General features: G+C 41.5%; 1 protein-coding gene across 8 annotated transcripts in view; it reads right to left on the bottom strand.

Annotated features, from left to right (window-relative positions):
• The window catches only part of OFD1 (OFD1 centriole and centriolar satellite protein), a 67,259-nt gene that overhangs the window by 30,755 nt on the left and 21,855 nt on the right, over positions 1 to 14,649 (bottom strand). For 2 of the 8 annotated variants that reach the window (XM_013059601.2, XM_045089306.1), the window contains 4 exons: positions 13,945 to 14,043; positions 9,002 to 9,202; positions 6,687 to 6,755; positions 6,572 to 6,599 (listed from right to left, as the gene is read on the bottom strand). In XM_013059601.2, the coding sequence (XP_012915055.1) occupies positions 6,572 to 6,599; positions 6,687 to 6,755; positions 9,002 to 9,202; positions 13,945 to 14,043 (397 nt within the window). Of the gene's footprint in view, positions 1 to 5,563; positions 5,625 to 6,571; positions 6,600 to 6,686; positions 6,756 to 9,001; positions 9,203 to 13,944; positions 14,044 to 14,286; positions 14,643 to 14,649 lie in introns of those variants that run through there. The other 6 variants (XM_004758855.3, XM_004758852.3, XM_004758853.3 and 3 more) reach the window with 6 other exon arrangements.

The following is a 14,649-nucleotide window of genomic DNA, read 5'->3' as shown; positions in this document are numbered from 1 at the left end:
CAAATAAATAAGTAAAATCTTTAAAAACAAACAAACAAACAAACAAACAAACAGGAACACCTTCGTGATCCTGCCACTTCAGTTTCAGACCAGTGCAATACAGTGAGTATCACAATGAATTAAGTCTAATGAATGTTTCCCAGTACACAGAGAAGTAATATTCCCACTATACTCAAGTCTGCTAAGTGTGCAATAGCATTCATTATGTCTATAAAAAGCAACATACTTATCTTAATTTTAAAATACTGCTAAAAAATGCTAGCCATCATCTGAGCTTTTGGCCAGTCACACACAGTCTGGCTGGTGGAGGGTCTTGCCTTGGTGTTGATGGCTGATAACGGATCAGGGTGGGGGTTGCTGGAGGTGGGGTGGCTGTGGCCAACAGCCAGACAATACCAAAGTTAGACACACTGACCCTTCCTTTCAACGAGTTCTCTGTAGCACATGATTTACTCAAAATAGAACGTCTTTCAAAATTGGAGTCAATCCTCTCGAAACCTGGCACTACATTTATGTAATAATGAAAGCCCTTTGTTGTCATTTCAACAACCTTCATGGCATCCTTGTCACTAGATTTCGTCTCAAAAACCACTTCCTCTGCTCATCTGTAAGAAGCAACCCATCTGCTCAAGTCTGACCCTGAGGATGCAGCAGTCCAGGCCCATCTGCAGCCTCCAATTCTAGTTGTCTTGCTATTTTCTACCCCATGTGCAGTGACTTCCCCCACTGAATTCCTGAACCTCTCAAAGTCATCCATGAGGGTTGAAGTCAACCTCTTCCAAACAGGGGAATGGGGAAATAGACATGTTCGTTCGCTTGGGAGGAAATTTTGTCGGGGTCTCTATATGCTCAAATGCACATGCCCTTTGACCTCATCATTCTGCTTTCCTAAGTTTACACAGCTGTACTTCCAGAGGTGCACAAACGGTGTGCTGTACACACCGATTGCTTCCAGTGGCAAAACAATAAACAATAAAATCTCCACCAATAGGGGTTAAATATGTTCTTTAAAAATAATTAATCTGGGGCACCTGGTGGCTCAGTGGGTTAAAGCCTCTGCCTTCAGCAAGGGTCGTGACTCCAGGGTCCTGGGATCAAGCCCCACATCAGGCTGTCTGCTCAGCAGGGAGCCTGCTTCCTCCTCTCTCTCTCTGCCTGCCTCTCAGCCTACTTATGATCTCTGTCAAATAAATAAAATCTTTAAAACAAAACAAAACAAAACAAAAAAAACAGCTGGAAGGACTTGGCTTTTTTTTTAATCAGCCAAGTTAAAGGCCTTCTTGCTTTTTCCCTTTTCTGAAGACTTTTTAAAATCGATGTTTCTCCCTTCCTCTAATGTGACCTACATCCGTTCTTTCATAGCCATTGCTTGCAATTCCTCTTGGGCTCATCCACTAATCTCCGGACCTTTTCCTCCCAGTCCTCCTGTCCTCTCCTCACACCTTCCTGCTACTATTATGCTCAGGGTGTCTGCTCTGCCTTTACAGAAAAGGTAGGCATATTGCAGAAATGTTCTTCGAGATCCTGCAGTCGATAATTTTCCGAGGTGCACTCTTCCCCTCACTCATTCTAGGTGAAGAATGGTCACCTTTTCCCAGTTCCGTAGTACTATTCAAGGGCCCCTAATTAGTTCACTTCCCCCTCCCCTCCCCGATATATATATCCCCTCTAAAAAGGAATTCTCTGCTCTCATTTATTCAAGCATTCATTTACATTGGTATGGGCCCAGGGGTATTTTAAACATGGTATTTCAACTCCTCTGTGATCATGTAACATTTTTATATAATCCAGTATTTTATTTTGTTGCTCCATTTGTTCTAGCTTTGGCCTTTCGAAGGTCTTTCATGGTGGATTTTTTTTTTTTTAATTAAGCCCTTCCTTTCATCTTAGCACTATAAAAGATCCAGGCTCATCTTGTACACTCTCTGCCCCAGTCCTGGAATCAGCCATTGCTCCCGGCAGCTTTGGCTCCTATTATTACAGAATGGTATTGGAATCCAAATCGTAGTGCTCCGAACGGGGCACTAGGCGTGCTCGGGGTGTCACTGCCTCTAGGCCCTCTCAGCCTCCAGGACAAGGAAATCTAAGTGTTCCACTAACCTGTGCAGACACGTATCTGTAAATACCTCTGTATATCCTCTGCATCTATATTAAGATAAACTTGAGCTTACCCTGAGGGCTCCAACAAATCCATTCCCACACAGATCATTCCAGCCTCTTCCCCTTACTGATCCGTGAAGCTGCACTCTCCAAACGCTGAGAAACTCGGCGCTCACCCTCTACTACCCATCTGGTTAACTGTGCGGTTCCAGCACACATGTACAATGGTTTCCAAACTGTTAAGCAGTACCTCCATGAGAAATAACTATCACCCTGAACATGGTGCCTATATACAGTTTCATTTGCTTTTAGCCTCACTGTTTCATTTCCAAAGCTGGTCGAGCTCAGCTTCTTTTTTTCCCCATCCCCTCCGGTGAGGTTATTAGTTGGTTTGGTCAGTCTGCAGTCCATCCTGGGATCACCTGACCTCCTAAAACTGCATATATAAAGTTCTACAGGCTTTGACCAATATCTAGAGCTATATATCCTACCATTACAGTATCCTACAAAATACCTTCAGGACCCTAAAAAATCCCCTATGCTTCACCTATTCAACCTCCTACACCCCTTCCGTCCAAATCCCTGGCAATCACCAACCCACTGACCAACTCTATAGTTTTGTCTTTTTTTTTTTTTCCAACTTTTTAAGACTTTATTTGATAGCCCGAGAACAAGCAGAGGGGAGGGGGAGAGGAAGAGGGAAAAGCGGGCTCCCCATTGAGCAAGGAGCCTGAAGAAGGGCTCAATCCCAGACCCTGACATCATGACCTGAGGCAAAACCAAGAGTCAGAAGCTTAACCAGCCGCACCACCCAGGTGCCCCAGCTTTTGTTTTGGCATGGATTGACAATTCATTCCTTTGAGCCAAACAGTACTCCAATGCCTGGATGTACCACAGCTTGTTTACCCATTCACCTACAGAAGAACAATTTGGCTGCTCCCGATTTCTGGCAATTATGATAAAGTTGCTATAAACATTTCTGTCTGGGGATCTTTATGGCCCTAAGTTTTTCAACCAGCTGGGTAAACAACTAGGAGAATCACTGTCAGATGGTATGGCAAGACTAGGTTTAGCTTTGGGAGAAACCACCGATCTCCCCAAAGGCCTACAGCATTTCGCAGCAACACTATCAACGAATGGGAGTTCCTGTGGCTCCGCACCCTCACCAACATCTTGTGTTGTAAGGTCTGGATTTCCGCCATTCTAACAGGGGCATGGGGAGATCTCTTTGTTGTTTTAATCTGCACTGCCCTGAAAACAAGTGCCATGGAACATCTTTTTGTATGTTACTTGCCATCTCCAGATCTTCTTTGGTGACTTGTCTGTTCAGATCCTTTACCTATTTTTAAACTGTGTTGTCTCTTTAAGACCTCTTTGTATATTTTTGGTATGTCTTTTAGGAGATGTGGCCTTTGCAAATATCTTCTCCCAGTCCAGGGCTTGTCTTTCCATGCTACGTGTCTTTCAGAGCAGACGTTTTTGATTTTAATAGAGTCTAACTGGTCCATTTTTTTCTTCATATATATGCTTTTAATATTCTATCTCATCACCAAACTGAAGGTCACATACATTTTTTAATGTTTTCTGAATTTAATGTTTAAACTTTTTAATAAGTTTAATAGTTTGATACTTAAAATTAGATCTACCATTAATTTAATTCTTACAGAAGATAGAAGTTCTGTGTCTAGGTTCGTTTTTGTGTATGAGTGTCCAACTGTTCCAGCACCACATACGGAACAGACATCATTCCTCCCTTGAAATACCTTCACCTGGGCACCTGGGTGGCTCAGTGGGTTAAGCCTCTGCCTTTGGCTCAGGTCATGGTCTCAGGGTCCTGGGATCGAGCCCCACATCGGGCTCTCTGCTCAGCAGGGAGCCTGCTTCCCCACCCCCCACCTGCCTCTCTGCCTACTTTTGATCTCTCTGTCAAATAAACAAACAAAATATTAAAAAAAAATACCTTCACCCTTCATCAAAAATCAGTTGACTATACAGTTGACAATTAACACGGGTTTTATATGGGGATTTTTTTCAATCAATATAGGTCAGTACTGCTAATGTACTTTCTCTTTGATTCTTAATGACATGTTTTTCTCTAGCTTACTTTGAGAGTATGGTATATCATATATTTAACACACGAAATATGTGTTGACAGTTTATCAGTAAGGGTTCCAGTCAACAGCAGGCTGTTCGTTTTGGGGGAGTCAACAATTCTAGTGGATTTGGGACTGTACAGCAGCCCTGGTGGGGGGTGGTCAGAGCCCCTAACCCCTGTTTTGTCCAAGGGTCAACTGTATGTGTGTAGACTGATTTCTGGGCTCACTGTTCCATCCTGCTGATATACGTAGCTACTGTGTTACCCATCAGAGGTAAAGATTTTAAGTTCCAGAAAATAAAGAGCCAATATTTAAATTTTCTGCCTCATCCAAATTCTCTACACAGCTTTTTTCTCGGCATTAGTATCTCTGAGAAGTTGGGGATGAAAAGGATGGGTAAGTGTAATCTAGGGGGAAAGTACTACAGCCATTCAACAACCCAGCACACTTAAAAAACAGAGTAAAATAAAACTATATACAGGTCTCTGCTAAGGCCTAAACTATAGGCACAAAATATCTTCCTACGTGTTTTCTATGTTCTCATTTTCTTTTTTTTTTTTTAAAGATTTTATTTATTTATTTGACAGAGAGAAATCACAAGTAGGCAGAGAGGCAGGCAGAGAGAGAGAGAAAGAGGAGGAAGCAGGCTCCCTGCAGAGCAGAGAGCCCGATGCAGTACTCGATCCCAGGACCCTGAGATCATGACCTGAGCCGAAGGCAGCGGCTTAACCACTGAGCCACCCAGGCACCCTATGTTCTCATTTTCTTAATTGGAAGTCACAAATTTTTTAAAGTATTTCATTTTAACAATAGCTATTTTAGTGTCAGCAAAGAGTTCTACCCAAATTTTGCCATGAGGATGCCTGACATGTCTACTATGCAGTTTTTCTGAATTTCAGAACCTATACTAGGAGGCTGGGTGAAGCTGGGAAGAGCTTTTAACCACATGTCTTTCCAAACCAGAAGCATTTTGACAGTGTATAAAGGTGAAAAACTATTTTTTAAGAGAATACGAAATACCTATAACAAGTGGATTATTTCCTAATATCCCTTTAGGCCCCGAGTTTCCTTCTGAAAGGAGAGTAAAGGTACAGATAAACAAACGCTATATCCCTTAGATCTTTGTGCCTTGGGCAATAGGATAAGCACTATTCGTGGTGGCTATTTAAACTTAAGATTTAATTCTTCAGTTACACTAAGCACATTTCAAATGTTTTAACAGCCACACATGGCTGGCGGCGACCATATCAGACAGCAGAGACACAGGTGCCCCCCATCTCTACAGGAAATTGACATTAGACAGTCCCGTCTTGGAATACCGAATATGGGATCGCTCGCCATACCAAAGCTCAGAATGGATGACCTACTTTGCAGGCGCTCCAGAATGTCCTGTGATCTGATTTACTCGTCCGTCCTCTGCTAACATTACTATCAAGAGACAAGGCAATTAAGTCATAGACTAGTGGCTGGCAGAAACGAAGTACTCAAATGTTTGCCGAAAGTTAAGTTCTCAATGAATGCCCTACTGGGGACGGTGGTAATACTGGCAACAGACAAAATCCTGGAGCTCATCAACACAAAAGGGCCACTATGTACTATTACAGATTATTTACAACAGACCTAAAAAGTATGCATTTCATCCAAGTTACCAGGTTAACTTAACTTCATGCTATCTAAAGTCTATCGTCCAGTCTAGCTCATGGTCTGGCATGTTATGGACTCTATGAAGGTTAAATATCAAGCCCAAGAATAAAGTAATTAATCAGGCTCATATAAACACTTAATAAAAAATATATATGTAACACTTATACTGACCTGATACTTCATTCTTTAAGCAAATATTAAGAATCTAGGAACTGTACTTGAGGGAGACATCTAGATTAAAGACACCTAGTCTTAAAATCATTAGTTTGTGTGTGTGGAAATGTTCCCAACTGTGGGTATCTTTACAAAATGCAGCTTTCACATCATTTCTAGGGTTCTATCAATTTCTGTCTATAGTTTTGGGGGTTTTATGGTATCTAAGGGCAATTAAGAAGAGTGGAATTTAGGGAAGTGACTGACATCTGTCAAAATACATGAACTGTTCTATTTAAAAGTTAAGGAAGGTATTGGGGTGCCTGGCTGGCTCAGTCAGTGGGGCGTGTGACTCCTGATCTAAGGGTCGTAATTTCAAGCTCTACATTGGGTGTAGAGATTACTTAAATAAAATCTTTTAAAAATATTAGGTAAGAAGGTAAGGTACTGTCACAGCATGGAAACTCAAATTCATATTAAATTCCCTACTCATACCCCTCAATATTGCTTTCACAGTTTTACAGGAAAAAGTAAATGACAAAAATGTTGTTATTTTCTACAAAGATGAAGGCTCCTACCTTTGTTTTCTTTATCAAATCCTGAAATCTGTTGAAAGAAAATATTTTATCTTTATTCAACTGTTCAGTTACAATTAACAGACCAAAGCAGGTTATAAAAACTAAATAATCCTACCAGTGATTTGTAGAGACTGGATTCAGGGTTGATTTTAATGAGTTGTAATAGATCTTCCATAGTAAATACCTTAAGGAAAAGAAAAGTTAGACATATTTTTACATCAGTATTTAAATGATAAACTAGGACATTTCTGAAGAATCATAGTTCAGACCAAATTAAAAAATATTTTGAGGGGTGCCTGGGTGGCTCAGTGGGTTAAAGCCTCTGCCTTCGGCTCAGGTCATGATCCCAGAGTCCTGGGATCGAGCCCCACATCAGACTCTCTGCTCGTCAGGGAGCCCGCTTTCTACTCTCTCTCTCTCTCTCTCTGCCTGCCTCTCTGCCTACTTGTGATCTCTGTCTGTCAAATAAATAAAGAAAATCTTTAAAAAAAAAAAAACAAAATGCTGTGCAGAATATTTTCTATAAAGGAAAACCACGTGAAAACCTATCCATGTTCTCAGGGTAAACCTAGTAAATGATGAATATTGTAGTAGAAATATATATGAAGAACAGCCACCCAACGGGTTCCTGGGTGCCTCAGTTGGTATCTGCTTTCAGCTCAGGTCACGATCCTGGAGTCGCAGGATCGGGTCCCAGCATCGGGCTCCCTGCTCAGCGGGGAGTCTGCTTCTTCCTCTGCCCCTCCCCCTGCTTGCTCTCTCACTCTCAAGTAAATAAATAAAATCTTTAAAGAAAAGCAAATAGCTGCCCAAAATGTTTAAGATTATTTTAGGTATGCTTTAGTTATTCATTCTGGTAATGACAGTGAAAGTTTATTTATATTTTGAAGCAGTAATACTTTAAAAACTTAACTGCATTTGAATTCACACATGTATTCACTGGCTCATCACCTGTTAGAGTGTTTGTAATCTGTAATCTGTAAGGCATTAACCATTTAGACATATTAGACCTATTGTCTTTAGTGTGTAATAGTTGGAGGTTAATTGTGTGATCAAGAAAAATATTTTATCCTTGTGACTTCAATATATTATCAATAGTATAAGAAATATACTATACTAATAGTATACTATACTATACTTGCATACTAGTATACTATATACTAGTATACTATACTAATAGTATAAGAAATATACTATAAGAAATATATAAGAATTGTTGCTAGTAGGGGAGGCTGTGCATGTGTGGGAGTAGGGAGTAGGGAGCATATAGGATATCTTCCTTTCTTCTCAACTTTGCTCTGAATTTCAACTGCTTTAAAAAATTAAGTCTACTAAAAGAAATAGGCAGTCAACTGTATCAGCCTTTAAAATAATCAAGTGTTGGGGTGCCTGGCTGGTTCACTCGGTTAAAGCCTCTGCCATCGGCTCAGTTCATGATCCCAGGGTCCTGGGATAGATCCCTGCATCGGGCTCTCTGCTCAGCGGGGAGCCTGTTTCCATTCCTCTCTCTCTGCCTGCCTCTCTGCCTACTTGTGATCTCTGTCAAATAAATAAATCTTTTAAAAAATAAAATAAAATAATCAAGTGTGACTAGATTTCTCGACCATCACTGTTAAACATTAAGCAACTAGAAAATTGATAAAAATAGGTGTTATAGTGTTTGAGAATTCCAGAGGATTATTTTTATTTATTTTTTAAAAAGATTTTATTTATTTGACAGAGATCATGAGTGGGCAGAGAGGCAGGCAGAGAGAGGGGGAAGCAGGCTCCCTGCTGAGCAGAAAGACTGATGCGGGGCTCAATCCCAGGACCCTGAGATCATGACCTGAGCTGAAGGCATAAGCTTAACCCACTGAACCACCCAGGCGCCCCAAGAATTCCATAGATTTTTAAAAAACTATTGTATCCCTCACTTCCCTTGTTTAATTCTAAGAAACAGAAATATCTGAAGAGACTTTGACATAGTAAGAATAACACGTTTTAGAGATCTAGATTTATGGCCCTGCATTGATATTTACAAATCATGTGACCTTGAGCAAAGTACCTCGCCTCTCTGGAGGCTGGCTCCTCCTCTGTAATACAGGTAACACCTGCACTGTGACTAGTCCAGTAACAATCTTACAACAGATTCAACATCAATGACTGAGAGTATTAGTAGACTCACCAAATGGGAGGTCAATTCCAGCTCCAAAACAGTCATTCTACACATCACAATTTTACCAAAGACCAATCGAGATTCCAAGGAATTGGTAACAATCAACTTTAGTACTTCCACTTTGTTACGTGATCGAATGTATGATGTGAATTCAAAGATGACTGAGAAATGGACCTCGTTCGCTAGGGAATATGCCACTAGGGCGCGGCACTTCCTGTTAGCTCAGGAAAAAACCTGTTAATAAAAAATTCAAAAACAGAAAAGGAAAACTTTACCTTTTCTTTGGCCAAACCACTTTCTGGAAAGAAAACAGAGCGTGAATACTCGTAGCCACATCTTTGTAAGTGATCTGCTACTAGACAGTTAGAAGCGTCCACTAAGAGGGAACTCCCTTCCACTGAAATGGACCGGGGCTGCAGTTCTCCACTCAACACAGGGTGCATCAATTGGTGAATTAGCTGGTTGCGGAGCTGTGTCTAGCTCAAAAAAACAAAACAAAACAAAACGAAACAACAACAAAAAAAAAAACAGAACAAAAACATGAAAAAAGAGGAAAAATTTCAGTGGGATTATTTCACTGGAGATACATAGATCTGTACATGAATTAGCATCTTTATTTCCAGAATGGTTCTGAACCCATGACCAAAAGCTAGGAACCATTCCGTAGATAACACTGTGACACAAGTAGCCCACTGAATTCTGGAAAAAACTCATTTTCACCAATTTCCAAGTTAACTTGTGGTTCGCCAGAATGCATGCATACTCTAACTTCACTTCCCCAGGAGCCCATTTCAGCAGCTTTTCACCAGGGCATCAAGTGCAGGAGACAATTCTGCACCTTCTCACCTCTCTGTAGGCTACTAAAGGATATGAAAATATTGGGCATATTGATCAAAACAAAACTGGGTTCCCAAAAAGGAAATCACATATGCAAGAGAGAAATCGGTAAACCCCAAAACATATTAAGATATACTTCTGCATACAGTATTTACATCTCAAGACACTGAAGTATAATAATTTTCTTACATTTTATAAATGAGTAAATTATAGTATAAAGTGGGTCATTTTCTCAAGGTTGTAACACTAACATTACTCATCTGGGTTTTAACAAAATTCCCAAAATTACTAAGACTACTGGGTATTTGTTCTAGTCTATTTTGCATATCATCTGAAAACATACATTTGGGCTGAGCTTAAGAATACACTGTCTAGGGTGCCTGGGTGGCTCAGTGGGTTAAGCCGCTGCCTTTGGCTCAGGTCATGATCTCAGCGTCCTGGGATCGAGTCCCGCATCGGGCTCTCTGCTCAGCAGAGAGCCTGCTTCCCTCTCTCTCTCTCTGCCTGCCTCTCCATCTACTTGTGATTTCTCTCTGTCAAATAAATAAATAAAATCTTTAAAAAAAAAAAAAAAAAAAAAAGAATACACTGTCTAGACTCACGGGGTTCAGCAGTAAATGATATCTAATGAATTCATGTTAATAGAATACAAGCCAAAAAACAAATGGAGTTCTTATTATACGTTTTTCTATCCTTTAGCTCAAGAGTAGAACAGTACATAATTACCAGTATAGAATAGGCTCTAGTATAGGTCTAAAGTCTCCTAGTTGGGGTGCCTGGGTGGCTCAGTGGGTTAAGCCTCTGCGTTTAGCTCAGGTCATGATCTCAGGGTCCTGGGATCGAGCCCCACATCCGGCTCTGCTCAACGGGGAGCCTGCTTCCTCCTCTCTCTCTCTCTCTCTCTGCCTGCCTCTCTGCCTACCTGTGATCTCTGTCTGTCAAATAAATAAATAAAAATCTTTAAGGTCTCCTAGTTAAAAAAAAAAAAAAAAAAAAAAAAAAGACAATTACACTTAACAGAATACGCTTACCCTGCCTCATCTAGTACAATTCAGTAACTGAAATAAAATGAGAGAAATTATAGCATTCTCCACCAGTAAAATTTAGAGGTGCTTTAATTAAATTTGTAACAACTAAAGAATACATTTAGATTCAGCTTAATAAAAATGACTTGGGATGTCTTGCAAACAAATACTGAAATAGGATAAGATTTAGAAGAGTGACAGAAGCAGAAAGGAAAGTAAGGTGGGGTGCCAAAGGACCTTGCAGGTGAATCCCCACCTCAACAAACACAAAAGGCAAGCCATCCATCACTTGCTAGAAGGAATCCCACAACTGGCTGGGACTCTCCAGCAGCCAATATAAAGAGGGAAATCGATTCAGAATAATGTTCCTAAAATAGAAGTAAGTACAATAACTGTGGGGTTGGGGGAGACTGGAAGAGAAGAAACTGGTGTAGCCTCAGCACAACTATCTCCAAAATTAAGAGTAGACTCAAAATAAGGAGAAAGACTTGATAAATTCCATTTAATAGATACCAGACTTTGTACTTCACCAGAAATTCTTTGCAAACACCCAAACAGAATGTTAATTAGGCCATTAAAAATTTCAATGAATTTTTTTTTTTAAAGATTTTATTTATTTGACAGAGAGAGAGGGAGAGTTCACAAGAAGGCAGAGAGGCAGACAGAGTGGGGGCGGAAGCAGGCTCCCTGTTGAGCAGAGAGCCCTATGCGGGGCTCCATCCCAGGACCCTGAGATCATGACCTGAGCCGAAGGCAGAGGCTTTAACCCTCTGAGCCACCCAGGCACCCCTAATATTTTATTTACTTATTTGACATAGAGAGAGAGATCCCAAGTAGGCAGAGAGGCAGGCAGAGAGAGGGGGAAGCAGGCTCCCTGCTGAGCAGAGAGCCCAATGTGGGATTCGACCCCAGGACCCTGAGATCATGACCTGAAGGCAGAGGCTTACCCACTGAGGCACCCAGGCACTTCCTCAATGAATTTTAAAAATTAAAACTCACTCAGGCCATCGTCACTGAACTGAGAAAACACAAATTAGCTCAGACTTAGTAAGTAAAAAATCTGTCTTGCCACTGGTAAAGCTGGGATAACAGAACTGAACAGCCAGCTACACAAAGGAAACAGTATTTCTCTAGAAGATACACATTAGTAAAGTGAACAAAGGTAACATAATCCTGATACCAAACCCAAACAGGGACAGCTTAAAAAGGATAAGGATACATCAGTATTATTTGTGACTACAAATAAAACACTCTCAAATCTAATTCAGAAGCACAGTAAAAAAAAATATGCCATGGCCAGGAATCCAAGGATCATTCCACATTAGAAAGCATATTAATGCACTACACACAATTAATTCCAAGTGGGTTACAGAGTTAACTGAAAAAAATAAATAAAACTTTTTTTAAAAATAAAGAGTATTTGTTCTTTTAGAGAACTGAGAATAATCAGCAAAAAAAAAAAAAAAAAAGATTTGTAATCAATGGAATATTAAAGATTTTCCAATGTTTAAAAAATTGTCATGATAATATCACTGGAGAGATAAGCATTATTAAACTGCTGGTGGAGTATATATTATTAACAATCTTTCTAGAACAAGACCCGTATACTGAGAGCCTTAAAGCTCTGCCCTTGGGTGGCTCAGTCAGTTAGGCATCTGACTTTAGCTTGGGTCATGATCTCAGGTCCCTGGGATAGAACCCAATAGGGCTCTGAGCTTAGCGGGGAATTTGCTTCTCCCACTCCCTTTGCCCCTTCCCCTGCTCTGGCACCCGCCCACTCTCTCTCTCTAATAAAATCTTAAGAAAAAAAAGCTCAGGGGCACCTGGATGGCTCAGATGGTTGAGCATCTGTCTTGGGCTCAGGCCATCATCCCAGGGTCCTTCTTCTCCCTCTCCCTCTACTGCTCCCCCTGCTTGTGTTCTCTTGCTCTGTCAAATAAATAAAATCTTAAAACAAACAAAAATCGGGCTTTTGGTTCAGTAATGTCACTTAACCTAGACAAGGCAAAAAGTGAGATTCAATGAAGGAATGTGCCGGCCTGGGTATAATGTAAATCTTCAACAAGGAACTGCTACATAAATCACCCATACATTCAAAGACAAGACTGATGCCACTGAAAATGAGGATTTCAAGGAACTCTGAAGGACACAGGAAAATGTTCACCATATATCAGATTAAAAAGGAGAGGTGTCTGGCTGGCTCACTCAATGGAGCATGGGACTCTTGGTCTCCAAGTTGTGGGTTCGAGGTCTGTATTGGGGAATGGAGACTACTTTAAAAAAAGGGCGGAGGGAGGGCACCTGGGTAGCTCAGTGGGTTAAAGCCTCTCCCTTCTGCTCAGATCACGGTCCCAGGGTCCTGGGATCAAGCCCTGAGTTGGGCTCTCTGCTCAGCGGGTAGCCTGCTTCCTCCTCTCTCTCTGCCTGCCTCTCTGCCTACTCTCTCTGTCAAATAAAATCTTTAAAAAAAAAAAAGACACTTATGCCAATTAGTAGCTGTATTAGCAATGCTGTTTCTCCGTGTTTTTCTATATTTTTTCAGATTAATCTCAAGATTTAAGTTACCAAAACAATAGGATAGAGAAAACTTTTTTAAAAAGCTTTTTCTTCAACACTTTCTTTTAAAGAGAAGGAGAGGAGCAGGGGCAGAGGGAGGGAGAAAGACAGAATCTTAAGTAGGCCCCAGTAAGCTGGTTATGGGCTGAGCCCACAACCCTGATCATGACCAGAGCTGAAAACTAAGAGCTGGTGGCTCAACTGACTGAGCCACCCAGGTGCCCCCTTAATTTGACATTTCAAATACAAAATAATAGTTTTGAAATGTATACAGTAATAAAAACATTTGAGCGAATCCTACTCTTTGCTGTTCATGTGTACTAGCATCTGCTGCCCAAATATTTATACATTTCAATATATTTTAAGCAAGAGCATTCCCCCAAATTATTCTCCGGTAAATCGTTCACCTACTGTTTTCCATATGGTGTCTATTTCCTTCATTCAAAAGCAAGTACGATTACAAAACCACTTATTAATTCAAGACTTGCAAATCAGATTTATAAACCAAGTCCAACTTTACTAGAATGTGTTCAGTTTACAAAGCCACCCACTATCACCTTAATATCAGTCCAGTAAACCCATGATTTAAATATGCTCTTTTAAGACCACTCAAACTAAACCATTTTTAAGACTTCCGTATTCCGTTACAAAGAGTTACAGAGGAACATAAAAATGTAACTTAACAATACAAACTATGGCTTACTCTTTTAAAAGCCAAGACTTGAATGTATTTAAATCTGGACTGCGTGTTACAGGTTAACTTGTAAAAGTTGTGTAAAAGATCTGGCTAAAACGGATACCTTGAGCGCGTCCAGTATACCCCTATCCTTAAACGTCCGGTAAAGCTTTTTTCGCAGTTCATCTTGACTCAACACGTCAGATTCGGGGTGCATAGTGAACTGGAAGAAAAAAATGGTTACGGGTTACCCGGCGGGCAGATGGACCATGAGTTTTTGAAAACAGACCAGTGGCCTCCCGAGAAACCCTAAGAGGCTGAGCAGGGGAAAAGAAGCTACAGCGGAAACAAACAACAGGTTACGTTTCCACCGGTCCCTGGGGAGCAGCCAGTGTGTGTACCCGAGCCGCTAGCTGCCAGCTTCCCCTGCCCCCGCCTCCCCCGCCTCCCCCGCCTCCCGCCCCGCCTGGGCCCGAGTTAACACCCCGCCCGAGCTGCAGGTTCAGGAGGAGTCCCCGCGTTCAGGGCTCGGTCTCTGCCCGCGGCCAGTCGGGAAGAACAGGGCAGTTGAACACTTTGGCTCTCGCTCTGGACTAGGAACTCCAACCGACTCGCACTTCCGTTCTCACTGGTTCTGACGGGTAGGCGGGGTCGTGGTCCACACGCGACTTTCCCACGCGGCTGGAGGGCGAGGACCGGTAGTGAGGCAACAAGAGAAAACCGGGTACCAACCGGAATTCGCTTGGCTCCGCGTTGAGCCCGCCCTCCCCCGAGGCCCGCCAAACGGAACCGCCCTTGTCGGCACTACTATGGCGCACGCGCTGGGTTA

The sequence above is a fragment of the Mustela putorius genome, unplaced genomic scaffold (genome assembly GCF_011764305.1).
Source record: "Mustela putorius furo isolate JIRA1106 unplaced genomic scaffold, ASM1176430v1.1 tig00003836_pilon_pilon_pilon, whole genome shotgun sequence".
NCBI lineage: Eukaryota > Metazoa > Chordata > Mammalia > Carnivora > Mustelidae > Mustela > Mustela putorius.
This window is presented reverse-complemented; position numbering and strand designations above follow the sequence as displayed.